General features: G+C 38.3%; 1 protein-coding gene across 8 annotated transcripts in view; it reads right to left on the reverse strand.

Moving 5' to 3' along the window:
- Positions 1–19853, reverse strand: part of CACNB2 (calcium voltage-gated channel auxiliary subunit beta 2) — a 316986-nt gene that overhangs the window by 102627 nt on the left and 194506 nt on the right. For 6 of the 8 annotated variants that reach the window (XM_012748652.3, XM_012748654.2, XM_012748651.2 and 3 more), the window contains exon 3: positions 9749–9868. In XM_012748652.3, coding sequence (XP_012604106.1) covers positions 9749–9868 — 120 coding nt within the window. Of the gene's footprint in view, positions 1–9748; positions 9869–10682; positions 19194–19853 lie in introns of those variants that run through there. The other 2 variants (XM_012748662.3, XM_012748656.3) reach the window with 2 other exon arrangements.

Below are 19853 nucleotides of genomic sequence, written 5' to 3' on the forward strand. Positions count from 1 at the left end.
CTTGCTCAACCTTAAAAAGAAGGAAATTGTGTCACACGGGATAACACAGATGAAGTTTGAGGATGTTACTCTGAGCAAGATTAGGCAGTCCCAAAAAGCCAAATTCCATGTGCACTTACCCATACGTCACATATGACGTAGCTAGAGCAGTAAAGATCAAGAAAACAAAAATAAGAATGGTGGCTGCCAAAGATTAGAAGGGGAGGTGTTTAGATGGGTACAGAGTTTCAGTTTTGTGAGATGCAAAACTTCTAGAGATCTGTTGCACAATAACGTGAAATACTTACTACTAATAAACTGTGCACTTAAAAATGACTACAAGGGTAACAAAAAGAAAACCTGCTGTGTGGTTATTTCAAGATGAATTGAAAATTAAGTGAGATTTAAAACAAAATGAAACCCAAATAACAGCCTTTGTTGGACCCCTCAGTTAGCAATCATCCTGCTAACCTTAGAGAGAAGAACACTGCTGGTTAGCACGGGCTCTGTCTCCAAAGAGACGTTGACATGACAGTGGGGACATCTATAATCCAAACGGCCCTTCTCTGTTGCCAGTCCTTCCTACCCCAGCACTACTGGGGTCTACCTGTTCGCCACCAGACCAAGAGCTTCTTAAGGGAGAAACCACATGTGATCCATCTTTGGTTTCTCTTCCTAGAATGCCTAGCTCAAGAGCATAATACCACTTGTCCAATGTTTGCTCATTAAATAAGTTCTACTTTTTTTCCAGTTTTCACCATCTTTTGTTTAGCCATTGGTGGGGCAAAAACTCAGAAGAACAAAGAGAGAAAGAGGTTGATTATTTTAAACTCTGCATCAAAGTCTTTGTGTCATTCCCAGTTAATATCTGGGCAGAGAAAAAGGAAGGGAAGAATCATGTATTTATAGCTGTGTTTACAATGATACAACAAAGATATTCATTTATACTGCACTAAGAAAAAAAAAGGCTTGAGCTGCAAAGTTTATAATAATCCTTCCCCAATCCATTTATGGTTTTGAAATAGCCAGAAGTCTGTATTTATGTTAACAGTCCTTATAAGGGCTCTTAAATAAGAGTGCAGTTTTAAATGTGGGCAAACCTCAGCCTTCTAGAACTTCCATTAATAAAAACCATAAATCCATGTAAATGAACATTGAATTAGAGACAGTATCAGGTTGTTTTTAAAACATGTGAGTCTCACCCATAAGAGAGTTTAAAACTAGCTTAATAGGTAGCGTGCCAAGATAAATATAACCATGAAAGGAGAGAGAGATGTGTGTAATTTATTCCTAAAATATTCAGGTGTTACTCAGAAAACAGCCTGTGAGAAGAGCAAGAGAGTTAAGTAGCTCTTGATAACCAAGGAGGGGACATGTACCCACGAGACTAAGAAGTACAGTGCATAGCTCAGAGTCAGGACCCAGGACTCATGCCTTGGTCACGGGGACGATGCAATGAGACCTGTTGCAGTGACCACTTTGAGATCGAGTGGGGGTGTGAATGCCAGTCACACTCCACTCAGGCCTGCAGCCACCGATCTGCCTTACGACCCTCACCAGCAGGTGACAATGCTGATAGACAGTGACCATATAATACGGCACATGGCAACTATTTGTAACTAAAGAGGAAAGAAACACATGCATTTGATAACTTCCTATACAAACTCCTCATTATACCCTAAACTCCCGGATGAAACTGTGTGTTCCAGCTGCCTGTGCCACCCAGAGAGGCCTGGGGTAGGAGAAGACAGGTCCAGGTCCCCTGTGCTATTAATGTACCAGCTCGATTATCACCAAACCCTAGGAAACGAGCATCAGCATCCTTTTACACAGGACAAAATTAAGCCTCATGCGTAATTTATCAAAATGTCAGGCAGCTAACCCATGGCAGAGAAGGAATCCAAAGCCAGGTTTTTAAGTCCAGTAGTTGCAACAAAGATAACATCGCACTACAAAACCTGAAATATTTCCCATCTGATCCTTTACAGAAAAAAAACAACAAAAAAACTGCTGACACATGGATTAAATCTTCAAGCTTGGGAGGATGGAGGTAATGTGGAAAGAAACAGAAAATACAGAGGAGGAGAGGTTTGAAGGAAAAGATGGGGTGGCAGGTAGACAGAGATCCAAAAAGAGCAAGAGCTGAGATCTAGTGCTGGATCAGTGCCAGAAAGAGAAGTCAGCCCCGAAGGCACCAATAGCTAGTGATGGCAGCAGCTTGGAGAAGAATGAGGAGTAAAAGGGAAGATGGCAGAGGTTTAAAGCATTCTCTGGAGTGAAGCTCGACATTCAGTGGAAAATGCACGCGGAAGTCCCAATATATAGAATGCACAGGGAGAGCACTGGTCTGGCTGAATCCTGGCTGCAATGCACAGACCACAACCTGCTAGGGATCCCCGGAGCCCTGCAGCAGGTCTGGAGGACTCCATGGGTCCCCTGGGCTCTGCAGAGTTCAGTCTGAAAACCAACAAACAACAGGCAGCCAAGGCCCTAGCATTCGATTGCATGGGCTTTGCATTTCAGCAGGGGGAACTAAAGGCAGAAGAGACTGAACAGGGCCCACCAGCACAGCAGGGAAGGGGACTCTGAGTTGTCACCTGCAGAACAAAACTGACTGAACTAGAGATGAAGACCCAGTTGAGGCTTGCAGAGAAGGCAAGGGAAGGTTTGATAAAAGCTCGGTGGACTTGGTGATGGGAAAGTGGCTAGAGATCATCAGTAAAGAGAATGAGATAGAAATCAGTTTCTCAGTGTTCAAAAGTGGGGAAGAAACAGAAGAAATGGAGCAGGAGGAGAAAGCCTGGGGCGATAGGTTGGCAGAAGGAGGGGGGAAAAAATAGGACAGATGGGATGAAAGAGCTGTTTATTTTACAAGGCATAGAGAGATTTCTTCTTCCAAAGAGGTAAGGAAGAAAAAAATTGAATGTGGCAGGTCATTTGCAGAAAATGACTGCAATGTACCCTTGCCAAATTCATACCCCTGGTAGTTTTGTCCCACACTGACTCTGGGCTTGGTCCTGTGACTTGCTTTGACCGATGGGATGTTAGCAAACATGACACAAGAAGAGACTTGATTATCACCTGTTTGAGTTTGTTCTTCCTTTATGCGACGCTGAGCCATGCCTGGGCACGAGCCCTCACCAGCCTATAGGAGGAGGAGAGACCACACAGAGAAGTACAAGACACCCACGCTGAGAGTTGCCAATGTCCAGATACATCCAAGAGGACACCCCAGGTCACCTGGTCAGCAGCTAACCTGCCAGCCAGCCAGAGGCACATGGGAGAGAAAGGTAACCTAAGTAAAATGGTGACTTTAAGCCCCAAAGTCAAGATCAGCTTGTTCTGAAGCAAAAACTGTGCAAATAAACATGTGAGGATTTTGCTGGTAGTCTAGGCATCCATGCCGTATGCGCTCTGTATAACCAGTGCTCAAAAGTATTTCAAAATGCTATAAAGACATAAAGCTTTGCTTTTATATCTTTCAAATTGTCTATAATGAGCAGTAATCGAGCATTAAGTGCTGCTATTATTGTTGTCATTACTATTATCGTCAACTAACATTTGAGGTGACTGGAGTAAGGACAGCGCCAGTGTGTGTGACTGTACCTACCCACTCCTAAGTGTGAGTGAGTGGACAATAGAAGCCTACCCCAGGTTCTGGGGGCTTCCACATACTTTTTATTATGGCTAGAAAAATGTAATCTAAGCTAATGCATGTTTGAACAATAAACGAGCCCATGCTGTTGGAAATTAGACACATTGAGCCAGTTTTCTACCTCTATTTGAAAGTAATTGCCATAAGCATAAGAGAACTGACAACTTTTCTGTGTAAAAATTGAAAGACAGCATAAAAAGTCCATGTTGTGAAAAAATAATTTAAGCCTAAAGTATTTTCCTAATAATGTCTGCCATATTTTGTGCTTCTATGACGAGATATCTTTCTTGGATTTTATTTTATTTTTTTTTTTGCCAGTTAAATGTAGTTTTGTTTTGTTTTCCTATGAGTAGCCCTCTCGGTTAACATCTGCCACATGTTCTCTGAATTCTCTCCAACAGTGTATCTTGCAGGTTTAAGAACATATGCAATATAGACCTACATATAAACTTCTCTCCTACCTCCCACATAATGTTCTCCATGAGACGTATTTTTTCAACATGTTTAATATTTTTTGAAATAAAAAATTATCTTTGGGCTGATGAAACATAAGCACATTCATGTTTCTTCTTTCCTCTGGAAAGGCTAATCAGGGGACTATTTCCAACTGGGTAGGATTCTCCTAATCCTACCTTGGGCACTTATGGACTAAGGAAATATGAAAAACCTTTTTTTTTTCTCTTGTAGAGTATGTTTGTTGAGAAACACTGGAAATACAACATGGTCAACTGAACATATGCTTCCTCCTGAAAATATTTGTTTAGAAAAAGTATAAATCCACAGGTGTAAGGAATAGGAAACAAGATGAGAGTAGACAAAAAATAAAATAGAATAGAATAGAGAAAGTAATGAACAAGTGGTAATTAACAGACTAGAAAGAGAACATAAATTCCCTGCAAGGGGTAGACTGGAGAGCTAGGCAGGAGAAAGCCCATTGTAGCCATAGGACTCTGGCAAGGAAAGGGAATCAGAAGTTGTATGTACTTCTGAAGGCAGAGGTATGGCTGGAGCTGAAAACAGCACTGATTGAAAGTTAGATCTATTAGAATCCCCCCTCCCCTGCCCTGAGTCTCTATAGATGGGCCACTTTCTCTCCCCACTCACTTCCAGAAGACCAAACGTTTATTCTCTGGAGAGGACAACCTAGAGATTTGAGACAATTGGAGGTGCATTCAAGAGGAAAGGTGAGTGATGCACTGAAAATAGGAAGATTAAATCATTTTAAGATTTACATCTTAAGTGATCAAACTCCAGCCACCATTCCTGAACAGCCGCCAGAAACTTTCTGACCAGTCCAGTATGTCCAGATTGGGAGAATCCTTTCTGGGAACAATGACCAGATGAAAAGAAAATCCCTCCCCTTCCCCAGTTATCATCTGGGGTCCTCTACAATTACCCTACAAAAGACCACCAGTCAAGAAGCTTTGCCATCACACTCAGCGCGTCCAATCAGCTTTACAATGTCTTCCTCTTAGTTATGAACAGATGATTAAAACACTTTTGAAAAAAGTTTCCAGTATGTAAAAAATAAAATCAAATGTTAGAAAAAGCTTAAAAAACAGCGACTATACAGAAAACTAAAAAATACAATGATCCTATCTTAAGAGATATAAGATGTTATAGCCATGGAACAAGAACAGGAAGCTATGAAAAGAGAAAAGAATAAAGCTCTTGGAAATTGTAAATTTTGACAAAAATAACTTCAGTAGAGAGGTTAGAAGTTGAGAAAAACTCAGAACAAAAAGTTAGAGAGACAGCAGAGAAAAACAAATACTATTAGCTAATCAAATATCTAACCAACTAGAGAGTCCCAGAAAGAGAAAATAAAGGGGAAGAAATTATCAAAGAAAAAAATAAGACAATTTCCAGAACTAAAGTGACTACCTCTTTGCAATGAACATATGAGAAGCCAAGCACAATAGAAAAAAAGACCCTAAACAAGGCATATCACGTCAAAAAGTCAAAATACCAAAGGAAGAACAATTCTCAAAATATTAGAGAGAATTAAACAAAAGTCATGCTTAAACAAAAGTCATTGCTGATGACAGAATGCCATCAGCAATCATAACAACAGTGCTATATGCTAGATCACAAAGTAATACCTTTGTAAATCTGAAGCAAAATGATTTCCATTCTTTTATACCCAGCCAAGCTATTAATTAAATGTGAAGGTGGAATAAAAACATTTTCAAGCTGGCAAGATCTTGGGAAACTAACCTTTATTTGGAAGGTTCTGTGTTTTCTTGCTGTCAAGCCTTTACTTACACTGACTTTTAAATACATTGTATCTCCTGAGCCTAGGAGACATTTCCCTCTTCTCCACTCCCCAGTTTGTACTCCAGGAGCTAAATTTCATCCATCCATCCTGTAAGGTCTACTTTTCAGCCACCACCTTCTCCAAGAAGGATTTTTCTTTTCCTGCAGAGGGTGCAGTCTATTCTTCTGGGTACTCACAGATTTTCCCCCTACCCTCCAAGGTATTCTATTCTATACTTTATTACCATGACTTTCCTCCCTGAGCAAACAATAGAAGCTTCTTGTAGGCAGAAGACCTGCCCATGTCTTCTTTGCAGATATGACCTTGCAGTCCCTCCTACCCACCAACTGTGCCAAGTACAATTTCCTTAATATAGTAGATATTCAATGATGAGAGAATGGGTTCAAAATTTGATGTTAATCCATTCTACTAAGAAGATCCCACTGAGTCTCTTTTATCTCTGGCTCTAAGTCTTTTCATGTCCAGACTCCCTCAACTCAAGAGTCCCTGCATAAAGGATGGAAGGAATCATTTTTAAGGATTAATGGGAAAAAGAAGAAAATTATCCTTTTAATTAAAAAAAGATAACCGTAGGACCCAGTCATTTCACTCCCAGGTACATTCATATGAAAAATAAAAACACACACCCACCCAAAAACTTGTACATGAATGTTCAAAGCAGCCTGTTCATAATACCTAAAAGGTGGAAACACCCAAATGTTCACCAATTGATAAACGGATAAATAAAACACAGTATATGCATACAGCAGAATATTGTTTGGCAATAAAAATAATGAAGTACTGATGCATGCTACAGCATGCATGAACATTAAAAACATTATTTAAGTGAAAGTAGCCAGTCACAAAAGATCACCTATGAATGATTCCATTTATATGCAACATCCAGAATAGACAAATCTACAGAAACAGAAAGGTAAATAGTAGTTTTCCAGGGCTGATGGGATTGGGGAAAACGGAGAGTGACTGCTAATGGGCTTGAGATTTCTTTTTGGGGTGAGGAAAGTGTTCTAAAACTGAGTATAGTGATGGCTGCACAACTCTGAATATACTAATCACCATTGAAATATACATTTTAAATGGGTGAATTATGTTTCAATAAGGTTGTTTTTATAGAAAAGATCAATGTAAATTAAATTCATATGTTACTTGTCTTTAAAGCAATATCGAAGAGCACAAACTGAAAAAAGGCAAGATTTGCAAAGTATGCCATAACTGAACAAGAGCAGAACACACATTTGGAATCAGAAAACACCAAGTTAAAAAACAAGGACATGTCAGTGATGTCTACTGGCATCAAAATTAATATATACTCTATCCCCCACTGCGGAGATTACTCATTTAAGAAAAGCATTAACAAAGGGATAGCAAAGAGTTGGGTTTTCTTGACAGCACAGAGTGTCTCCTTATATAATCATTTGTAGGTCACTTAATTTCAAAAGATGGTGCCTCTAGTTTCAATTATGGACCAATTACCTTATTTCATACAAGTATTATTAAGGCAATTAGTGAATAATATATTCATATTTATATAGGACCAAGATCTGAAAGCACTACTAAGGTCTATTCCTGGCATTTGCACAGATTTATTTATTATATGTTATCTGTAAGGCAAGTGAGTAAAAGCACCAAAGTCTTTCTACTTATGGGACACTCTGATGGTTACAAAATAAATGTAGAAAATGTTGATTCTTCCAAAACAGATGTACAAAGTGTTTTAAAGTTAAATGGTGAATTCATATATTTTTAAACTTTAAGGTTCCATTTTGAAATAGGTCTCACAAAGGCACGATGATATCTGGCAAAGGGAAATGGATAAAAATAACCTAATAAAAAACTAGACTTCTGAAATACTTGTTTTGCATTCTTTCTTCAAGGATATTGCAATTAATAAACCAGACCAATCAAATCATGATTTTAGTATAAAGTAAAATTAAATCCTACTTTCTATCTTCTTTCAGAACATATTCAAATTCTCACTTACCCTAGTGTAACTCATTTGAATGTATCAAAGGTTTAAGATATTGACCTAATTCTAAAGGAAAAAAATTACTATAAATAATTTTCATTAAACACTGAAATTAAACACTTCAATTATTTTGCCTCTGTTTTAAATTCCCATTTTCTTTCATCTTCTACATCATTTGTAACTATAAACCTTTTAGGTTGACAAGTAATATACACCCGGTTTGAATTAGGATCAACATTTTGATCCATGGTAGGTTTAGAGATATTTAAAAGTTCTTCACAGCAATATCCCTTAACTCATGGCTTAAGACAAAAATGTCCCAATCAGATAACTAAAGACTTTGAAAAACAAACCTACAATAAATACATTGTGTTGTATGATGTTAAGACATGATTCTGAGAAACTGTTTAATTTTGGTATGTGAAAATTACTGAATACATTAAGTGCAAATGAAACAATCTTCTACCCTGGAATGCAAGGTTTTTTTTTTCTTTCTTTCTTTCTTTTTTTACTTTTCTTACACACAGCACAAAATATAGACTGCAGAACTCAGATTCTCAACTGCAATCTATATTAACTACAGTGCAAACTTGTAACAATTAACTTCACTAGTCATACATTCATTATCTAATGCTCCTCATCATTTAATTTCAACTTCATCATGGCTTAAGTGGCTAACTCTGGTAGACCAGATTAGTTGATGGCAACAGGGCCACATTTTGTGTCAGTTTCCACGGTTGCAAAACCCTCCGTATTCCTGCTGTTTATGAGCTGTGTCATGGTTAAGACTGCCAGACTTGGAGATGATTTCCCTGCTGGCTGAGGTGAGAGCATTGTTTTCGTATTTGGAAATATTGCTTTTTAGAAGTCAAGGTCTCCTGGCAGTTCCTTAGTGAACCACTATGGCAGCCGCGCTAGAGGTCATGAATATTACATAAGAGCTGTCCAGGCATTCAAACCAGAATCTCCAAGCCACGATTCCCATAGCAACACACATAGATTTTACTCATCTCAGAGATGAAGCAGCCAGCAGAAACGCTACCCTGATTTTTCTAGCAAGATCAACACAGCACTTACTCTTCTTCAAAGCAGTAATTTTTGCAAAAGAAACCCAACAACCATGCTAAAAAATATGTTCATTCGGAAGCTATTGAGTAGCCCACAAACCAAGCCACCTTCAAGTTGGGTGACAGTCTATGCTTTAGAAATAGCTGCTGTTCAAATGACCACATGGACAAAAGAATTCAAATCATTACAATTAGTGAAATGAAACACAGCCTGAGATAAATCCTGCAATTACATATTTCATATCTGGTTTCCTCTATGTAAACATGCTTCATTATGATGAAATGGAGAAAAAAGTGTTCCAAGGAAAGAAACTTTTTTAATCAATAAAATCCTTTGCTGCTTTATTCTTGAAAAGCATAATGTGATCGGTATTTTAAATAAGACGACGACATTGTAAAACACCTATGGAGCAAAATTTGGGGCAAAGATTTTTCAAGTCTAAGGATCTGTTTTTTAAACAGAGATATGGATTACTGGGAAAAATGATGTCAACTATCTTGATCTTGGATGCAATTTTTCCTCTTTATACATTTAGGAATATTTTTGGGTGTGTCTAAATAAGCCATCCACCCAGGGAAACAAATTATTTGGCTTATAATACAACACAAAAGTAAAGACCTACTCTTAGATACCACACTTCCTTTTTGTACTAAGAAAACATGCTCCATTTCTTTTTTAAACCAGACAAGGGATCACTCTAATAGACCAAACATAAGCTTTAGGGGAAACTTCCACAGGTGGTCCATCACCTGCACAGCACAACTTGCAAAGACAGATCTTGGCAGGGAAGAAATGGTCTTACCTTTGCTTTCTCCAACTGTGCCTGGGCCTGCCGCTGAGCTTCTCTGCGCACTGCCTCCCGGTCCTCCTCCAGAGATACATCTGAATCGGATGGACGGCTGGTGTAGGAGTCTGCCGAACCCTGGAGAGGAAAATGTACATTTTAAAATAGACTCAATCTATGATGTTTGCATTGGAAATGTCTCATCCACCACAGCAGCGAGCTTCCAGAATGATTCTATACATTCCTGAAAAGAGAAGAAAATAATCCATTTTGCAGCAATCCATCTAGAAAATCACGCTGTGGTTTGCAGACCATTTGATCACTAGGAGAGTTGTGTTCACTGATAGTTGCCATTCCTTCCCAAGCCTTAGATTCCCAAAACTCCCCTTTCTGAAAGCCAGAACAAGTTTCTTGATAATCAAACCAGCTCGGTGGTGCAGTGCAGAGCTGAAGGGCACCCATGGGTTTCAAGGATAGCTTCAAGAACGATCTACATGCTAAAGCAAGTACTGAAAATTAGCAAGACATTAAGCCTAACAAAACCATAAAAAAGTCTAACGAGGTATAAACTTGAACTCTCCAAAATGTCACTAACCACGATAGGACTCCCACTTTCATCTTCAGAAACCTTTTATGTCTTTTTGTACACCTGCTACCTTTTCCGACAAAACTGTAAGACACTAGCAGCTAACTTCGCTCCAATCTTCCAGCAATACATTTTTTTAAAATCCTTACATAGATTTAATAGAAGCTGTACAGAAAACACCTGCCTGGGATAGCTCATCTGGCAGTAAATCACCAAAAAAAAGATAGGACTCTCCCTAGCTCCCTCTCTTGCAATCGTGATCAGATTAACTCAATCCATCCACCCCCTCTACCTGCATTCACTACAACAACAGAAGAGCAAAAGACAAAAACAAACGTCTCCCCAAACGAAAGCCCCTGTGCTTACACAGATGTCGGAATTCTTCAGCCTTCCTCCCTTGGCTCTTTTCAGAAGCCTAATCCAGGTGGCCTTCATGAGCCAGACAGCAGCTTTATCGTCCGCAGCTGCAGCCCGGGGCGCAGGTTGTCAGTGCGCGCTGAGCCCTGGAGAGCCCGAGCTCCCTTCCAATCCATGCTCTGGGCAAGCCCCTCTTCTCGTCCCCTTCTGCCTCCGGGGGCTTTCACTCCCTGCCCGGGAGGACTCCCATCCAAGGAGATTCTTATTTTCCCATTCCGGGGGGGGGGGGGGCGGAAAACACACACTCGAGTGCTTTATGTTGCTTTAAACATAAAGAGCACTTCAAGTGCATTCAAAGACCGGTATCAACTCGCTGTAAACTTAATGCATCTCATAACCCTAAGCATTTTCTTCCTCGCCCTCGCGTTGATAAAGGAAATTAGTTGTAAGAGAACCTTAAAAAAAAAAAAAAAAACTAGTGCAAAAACGTATGCAGTGACATTTGCGAGTGCAAAGTTCAAGCCTTATCTTTGGAGATCTGGAGGGGGCGGGGGAGGGAGGGGGAGGAGGACGTACTCCGCACTGGGCATGCTCCATATGTAGCCTTTTTACGCAGATGCTCACATCACACTGTTAGTCTAAGTCAAATTGCCCTTTTACATCCGAAGTGTAAACAGCTGGAAAGGTCTTTTCGGTTCTATAGTAACCGGGCCCACGGTATGTTTGCTTCTGTTTCAGATGAGACAGTCTCTCCAAAACAAAGCACGGTAATCTCCCCATTTAATAATCCCTTTCCATTCATTACCCGCCGCAGAAAGTATATCCCATGCCATAAAGCAATTCACAGATAATAAATATCACATGCAATATGGCACAGCCGAAATCAAATAATGCTCATCGGATATGATACGGCTCTTTGTTGTCTGTGACTTCCCTAACAAGATGCGGAGAGAGAGATTTGGCCATTTAATAAGGACATGAAAGTAATCACAGCTCTATAAAGCCATGAGATTAACTGAGCTCAAAATGACTTTGAACTGCTTCTCCAACTGAGAAACTACCATTTGAGATAAAGCCACTGGCATAAATAGCAGTGTAAATTGTTACAATACTTAGGAAGAAATTTCAAAGCTTGGTTGATTTATTAGCTTCAGTTAAAATTCACAGAATAATTGAGCCCAAACCCTGCTTGCAAATAAGGTGACAGGGGTTTGAGAAGGAAAGATACTATGGAGTTATTAATTTCTTACTAATGAACAAATACACACTTTCAGATTTCTTAGAGTCAACATAAAAATTCTTTTGCTGCATTCCAAACTGCATTTATTTGAATGTGATGGGATATTATTTCGTAAAGTCTCAGGCAAATGAAATAAAAAGGTGTTTTTATAAAAATCTCCTCGCCCCTCCGACCTTGGGCTAATACCAATCTTCATCACCTAAATGCTAGAAAATACGTAGGATAGGGGCTTCAGCAAAAAAGTTAGAGATCAACTGTACTTTAATTGCAGTATCACGACATAAATTAATAAATGGATTGCTTATTGTTACAAAGTGAATGTAAAATGCATGGAGGATAGAAATGCATTGCAACTTTTTTGTAGAAGCAAAATTTACAAGGGAATAATGAGTCTTTCAACAGAGACAGACATAGTAGGGGATTCCTAGTTTTTCCAGAGGGCTTCTTAAAGCATTGGCAGTACAGTAGAAATGACCATAAAGCACAATTATATCCTTTGTCTGGGCCCCATTGTCACCAGTCTTAGCATTTTAGACCCAATCACCCCACTAAAGGTTCAGACAACACCTCAGTGAAGATACAAAGTTTTTGTCATTAAGAACTGAGTAATGACAGGAAGTACATACTGAGAGAGACAGCATAACACACACATAATTTTGTGTGATCTCATTCCTTTTTAAATGAGATTTTAAAAGTCCTTTGCTAATAATCAGATGTAGCTCTTGTGTTGCATAGTCATTTTGTGACTGGTTTGTAGGCTTAAATAATTACACAGTTAAAAAAAAAAAATCTTCATTGACTTTTGGCAGTGATCTTTTGACCATTTGCAACAATTTATTAATCCTTGACTATTTTATGATAGGCGATGTGACAATGAACTGATCCTTAAAGTAGCTTATAGAAGGAGCCAGATGACCTTGATTCCTTTTATCCATAACAGTATATATTTTCAAAATATTTTTCATTATAGAAATTATAGGTACCTGGTATCAAAAGAGAGGGACAAAAAAAAAACATTCCCTTAAATTATCCCACCCAAAGATAACCACTGTTCAATAGTAGCATGTTTCAATCTCCAAAGTTGTTCATCTTTGAAAGTCACCCTCCTAACATAACGCCTTACAATTAATCTCCTTCCTTTTGGGAGTGTGGATTTATGCAGTTAGAAGTGATATATCTAATTAAGCTTTTGCCTTTGGTACCATATGGATTTTCTGGGTCATTGTGCCTCAAGTAGTCTTCAATCAGGAACAGCTGGCAGTCATTTCCCTAACTCCGGAATAGGTTCATTACAGGATGTACCCTTGATCTTTACCGTGCCTATAATGTGATTAGCTGGTCTTTTGCAGTATTTGTCCTTGTAAGTACATCACATTTTCAGCTACTCACATTTCCCTTTCTACATCTCAATATTTGCCCTCCTAATGGTACAATTCTAGAATGTAACTTGCACCTCATCATCAATAGTCCATCCCAGCATCTTCTACTTTTATCCTCAGAAGTCTCACTCTAAATAGGTGTTCTTTACTTATAGGAAAATTCCATTTAATCAGATTAACTTATGCTTTTATCTACTCTTTCTTTTTCTGATTTTATGTCAAAATATTTGCACAATAAAACCATCATCACCCCCTTCCTTTAACACGTTTGATTTGTATTTAAGAAGCTTGTTTTTTTGATGTTGTACTCTACTGTTTCACAGTCATGTATATTTTTCAACAACAGTTTTCTTGAGGATTCCTGTATTTTCTCTTTTAAACCTGAAAGGATATGAGTTGTGAGCCTATTTGAAAGTTGCATCTTGGATCCCAAATTGTGACATCTATGTATATAGGAAATCTTCTTGTGGAAATCTAAAGCAATCTTCTTGAGTAACATCAATTTCTCATGGTATCCCAAGGCCTGATTCTAGACAAAACTATATCCCAAGATCATCATCAAGACTTCAATGTACCTCAACATGCAAAGAACTGTGCTAACCCAATGACAAATTTGACTTCAATTATTTCCCCCAAACCTGCCATGGGACAGATATCCCATTGCCTTTAAAAGACTGGTCATGCTCTCATCTTTTAAAATAAAAATTTTTTGAAAATGGGGTAGACTTCTAAGGACAAGGACCGAATAGAAAGGGTTCTTTCTTGTATTGTCTGCTAGCAGGTGACGATAATTCTTTCATTTTTCATACTGTCGTCATCTCTTTTTACAGCTTAGAAGAATTAACTTTTGTTCTGTGATGCCATTTAGATCTAAGAAATGTGAATTGTTATCCCCGGCTTGATGGGTTTCTGCATAAACAAAACCATAAACCACTTATGCATAATGAGAGAATCCTAACTCTAAAAATCCAAAAATGATATAGGGTGCTGAGATAAAGCACATTTTCATAAATATTGTATACTTTAGTTTGCAAATGGCATGTAATTACTATGCAAATTTATACGATAAAGAAAACCTCAAATGTGACTGGCCTATCATTTGGCTTAATGTCAAAATAGTAACTGAGGTGATGGTAATAAATCTTTGCAAGGTCATCCTTGTGCGATACTTTTATGATTATGTAACAGCTAAAATGTTAGCTTCAATTATCTCAAGAGAATAGGAAAATCTGTAAGCCTAGTGTATGGCATATACCAATGAAGAGAGTAAATTTCACACACACACACATACACACAAAACAAAACACACAGAAAAACAAAAACCACATGCAATTATTGAACACTATTTTGAAACTTTGTGTTATAACTGTAAGCTAAATGTTGAAAATATGACTGTGAAAAAGATTAAAGCTTCCTTTTTTATCATGGAGCTTAATATTTTAGTGAAGGAGACTGATTTGATTTTAAAAGGTAGCAGAAAATGGCAGAAAAGACATAAAATAGGCTGCAATAGTCCAATGATGGGGAAAGGGATGGTATTTTAGTTACAGTTATAAGATGACAGTGTGAGATGACACCAAGTTGAAACCCCAAGGATAAAAGAAAAATGTCAGCCCCAGAATGCACTGAGAAAAGAGATATCCAGGCAGAGGGAACAACATACGCTAAGGCCCTGAGGTCAAGAAACATTTAGCATGTGTGAGGAATTGAAAAGAGGTCAGTGTAACTAATATGCTACATTTTCTGAAAGATTTATTTAAGCTTTCTCAATCTTTCTCTCTCTATCCTCTCTTTCTCTCTCACTCTACATGTGGTACATACTCAAGACCGCCGAGAATATACATCTCCTTCATTTATATGGCATGGCCTCACAGGAAAACTACTTCCACATGTGTGATTTAATTAAGAGTGACATTTACGTTGTCGTCAATAAACGTCACATTATTGGAAACATCATGTGTTCTGAGATTTAAACAGAGTTCTTGGATTTTCTTCCTTCCAAGACTAGCTCTCTAAGGAGCTAAAGCATGTGTTTTTGTGATTGTTCTACATTACACTAATAATGTGCACAATCTATTTATTAAGATTAGGCTACGTACAGGAACAAAACAATTGCATCAATGCTTGCATTGTGTTAGGCATTGTGCTGAACTCACAAGTATTACCTAATTTAATCGCTAATTATCTTCATTTTTACTGATGAGAAAACTGGGACATGGAAAAGTGAAGATACTGGACCAAAGTTACAAAGCAAATAATCCATGGAGTCAGGTGTCAACTTTGAGCAGTCAGGATTCAAGTCCCATGAATGCATCAGCTTGTAAAAATAAAAGCTGGAACAATCCCTACATACGCTGATGCTCCTATTAATCAAAAGCACATCTCTTTCTGTCTGCCAGTCACATGTATAGCCATTTCTAATCATCATAAAACACTACGACAACTTTCAAATTCTTAGCTTTATCTTTACGAAGCTCTTGGCATTCTTTCCCCTCCAGATACGCACACATCTTTGTAAATTTTCAAATTGTATCTTTCCAAAAGCCACAGTGAAGGTCCATTGAAACACAGATAATTTCCCATTCACTAATGTAAAATGCCGTTTTGTGGAAAAAAGAGTTTATAGATTTGGCTGCAACTCCTCTGAAATTTTCCTCACTTCGGAGTATCTCAACATTGTGAAGCTTACTTTTCATTACTTATCTACAATGGAAAGCGGATAAGTAGAATGGGAAAACAATGGAAGTCAAGGAACTATTTAAATTTTGCTCTCTGAAAATGAATGTAACTTTGGCAAGCTGGCCTTCAGTAGCCTCGCTGGCAGCTAATTCTGCCTGGAGCTGGCTAGAATTCAAGCGTCTTCTTTCAGTTCAATTGGAGCAGTTGCTAATTTTCAGCTCTGAAGCTGAAGTTACTAAAAAGTATAAAGTTCAGACACGTGACTCATATAATTCTAAGGGTAATACACAAAACACTATTATCACCAAATTATTCCTTGAAGTGAGGGTGTGATGGCTATTTATATTTTGTAGAATAGCCTCTGTCCAATAGTTGCAACATCTGACATTGTCAAAAAGAATCATTTTGACAAAGTTGAAATTAGATGGCCAATTTATGTTGAGTTTTGGATTTCATACCTAGGCTAAATAATTTTCCTTCATAATTACAACATTATGTTTGTGTGTGTGTGTGTGTGTGTGTGTGTGTGTGTGTAGGGGGGGTTTTCTAGGCCTTTATATATTTACTGATGGTAATAGATAATAAGTATTTTTCATGCTACTATGATTTCTTATGAAAAAATTCACCTCTCCTTTCATGATACTAGAAACAGGTAGTCAAGAAGCAGAAATACAGTGACCTGGGGAAGTGGGACTGTCTCAATATATTGTTGAAGAAAATTGAGTTAAATAGGAAGAAAGGAGTGAACAAATTTTGTGTAGGAAATTTTGGGTATAGAAATTCATGGTGGGTCTCGATTCTGCTGGAAACTCCGTGTGGACACTGCTACACTGAGGCTTTCTACTCGATCATTCCAATCAGTATATACACATGCTATTATTTCTCTCTCCCTAAGAAAACCTTCCCTTGGCTCCATTTTCTCTGCCAGCTCCCAACCATTTCTTTGTTCTCCTTTGCAGGAAAAAATTCCTGAAAAGGTTGCCTCTACTCAACTCCAATGCTCTTCTTCCAGTTCTCTCTTAAACCTCTTCACTCCCACCACTCTGCTAAAACTGCTCATCAAAGTAGTCAATAATCCAAGGCTCTACCCATTGATCAATTTCGCAGCACTCATCTCAACCCATCAGTAACATTTAGCAGAGATGATCACTCCCTGTTTCCTATTTGCCTTCTCAACTTGATTTCTGAGTTCTCTTGGTTTTTCTCTCACCCCACGCACTACTTCTCCTAAGTCTACTTTGCTAGGATCTCCTCTCCTCCTCCCAACTTCTACACCCTCTCCCTGCCACCTGTCTTCTGCTTTCTTTCTGCCCCAGCCTTGATGGCCTCCTGGACAGCCCTCACAGGCACCAGGAACTCTCCTCTCCGAGAGGACAATTTGCAATTTGGAAGCCATCAACCACAACTCTTCTACACTACTAACGCTATCACCTCCTCTAAGTCTTTGCTCAAAGATTTCCTTCTTATGAGGTCTAACTGCAACCATCTTACTTAGAATTATAATCCCCACTGCCCTTCAGTGTCTCCAATCTCACTTACCCTGTTGTTTTTTTTTCTTTCTTGGTAAATAGTGCTTTTACATTTTAACATATAATTTACTTATTACATTGTTTAGTGTCTGTCCCTCCACTAAAATATAACACCCATGAGGGCAAAGAATTTTTTTTCTGTTTCATTTACTCATATATCCCAAATGCCTAGAACAATGCCCAGGCATGGAATACATGCTCTGCAAACATTTGTTGCATGGCTGAGTAAGGGTTAACAGACAGCCTCTGCTCTCTCACTACTTTCCAGATCTTAAATCTCTCCCACTCTTAGGGGGTCTTCCTTTGCATTCCTAAACATTTGTGAACATTCTTAAGCATTCCTAAAAGTGCTCATGTCACTTCCCTAATAAAAACAAAAAAAACCCCACACAACAACAACAAAACCCACCAACACAAATCTGCCTGCCCACGGTGAATGGACAATAAATATTTATAATGAATAAAAGAATAACACAAGGACTTCAGCTTGAAGATATCCCTGGTGTTTTATCATAAACCTCAATAAATGCCAAGTTCACTAACTTAGTGCAAATGTCAACGATAGGTCAGTTGATTAAATAACCATGTTTCATAACAAGCAAGCCACTCCAAAAAAAAACAGGTCATTATACTTAAAATTTATATAACATCCTTCTTCCAAGGAATTTAAAAGACATTTTCATTTTTTGAAAATATGATTACAGCTTATTTTCTGTGAACCCTCTTTTCCCATTAATTTCACTTCTTCATTCCAGGAACTTAAAGTGCCAATCCTAAAACTGCAGTGACTCATTGCATGGCCAAAGGCAAGTCATGTAAATACATCCCAGGCTGATTCCCCCCTTTGTCAAATGAGCAGCCTAAATAGAAACTACTAGAAAGGACCCTCTTGAAAACTTTCCTACAGATAGTTCCAGATACATTGTAAACATGACATATTGTTTGAATGTTTACTATTAAGTCTCATGCATCACAGCTACCATTCCTGTAGGGAGGGCGTTCGAGTTTATAGCAGAAAACGTGACTATACATGTAATTTCTAGTAAGACACAATGTTTTAAAAATCAAGTCAGTACAAGAGGAAGATATTTCTTCGGGCAATTTTGGGTAGTATGTTTAAAAGGAATGCAACTGAATACCTGGGCAAATATAAAACTCTGGAACAGCTTAATGAGCTCTTGACTACTAAATAAAGGTCATGTCAACAGATGGTCCATCCAAATGCCAGGCAAAACAGGGAAACAAAGGTGGGCTGTTGGCTTTTCAAGGCAAGTTCTCCCAGTTGGCAATGAATAATCAATCCACAAACATTAATGAATAGCCAATATATGTGGCCTCCGGGGAATTGACTGTGAAAAGGGATATGGCTTCAGTCCTTAAAGAATTTGCCTTCTAGTATTTTCTTTGCAGATATACAAGTCATACTAATTGCTAAGAAAAACAAAAAGGGATAAATAGGTTTAAATAGACAAAGGCCGTGAGTAGAAAACTTACCAAAAAAATCAAATAGTCATAGGAATCTGCAAAAAGTGTTCATCCTCAGTAAATTAAACACAATTCCATTTTCCTCTTTGCGAAATACGGATTCACAATGTCAGAAGGATACGCTTAAACTGATACTTTCACGCTTTGTTAATAGTTTTTGACTTTCATACCACCCTTTGGGAAGACAATTTTACTTTCTGTTGGTATGTAGACATGTATTTAGATATATCGAGGCTAATAATTTCGCCTCTAGGAACTAGCTTAAGACAATTCTTAAATTGTGGTCCATATACTTAGTAGACTATTAGACAACCTTAAAAATAGTTACAAAGATGGGAAAAGATTATAGACAAATGTTTATGACAACTTCATTTGCTAAAACAAAGAAAACCAAACCTCAGGCCAGGCGCCGTGGCTCACGCCTGTAATCCTAGCACTCTGGGAGGCCGAGGCGGGTGGATCGCTCAAGGTCAGCAGTTCAAAACCAGCCTGAGCAAGAGCGAGACCCTGTCTTAACTATAAATAGAAATTAATTGGCCAACTAATATATATAGAAAAAAAATTAGCTGGGCATGGTGGTGCATGCCTGTAGTCCCAGCTACTCGGGAGGCTGAGGCAGGAGGATCGCTTGAGCCCAGGAGTTTGAGGTTGCTGTGAGCTAGGCTGACGCCACAGCACTCACTCTAGCCTGGGCAACAAAGCAAGATTCTGTCTCAAAAAAAAAAAAAGAAAAAGAAAACCAAACCTCAACTAATCTCCATATATACATATATTCATGTATATAAGAAAAATAATAGAAAAGGTAGGGTTACATTCGTTTTCTTTTCTTTTTTTTTTTTTTTTTTTTGAGACAGAGTCTCATTCTGTT

This window comes from Microcebus murinus, chromosome 25 (genome assembly GCF_040939455.1).
Source record: "Microcebus murinus isolate Inina chromosome 25, M.murinus_Inina_mat1.0, whole genome shotgun sequence".
NCBI lineage: Eukaryota > Metazoa > Chordata > Mammalia > Primates > Cheirogaleidae > Microcebus > Microcebus murinus.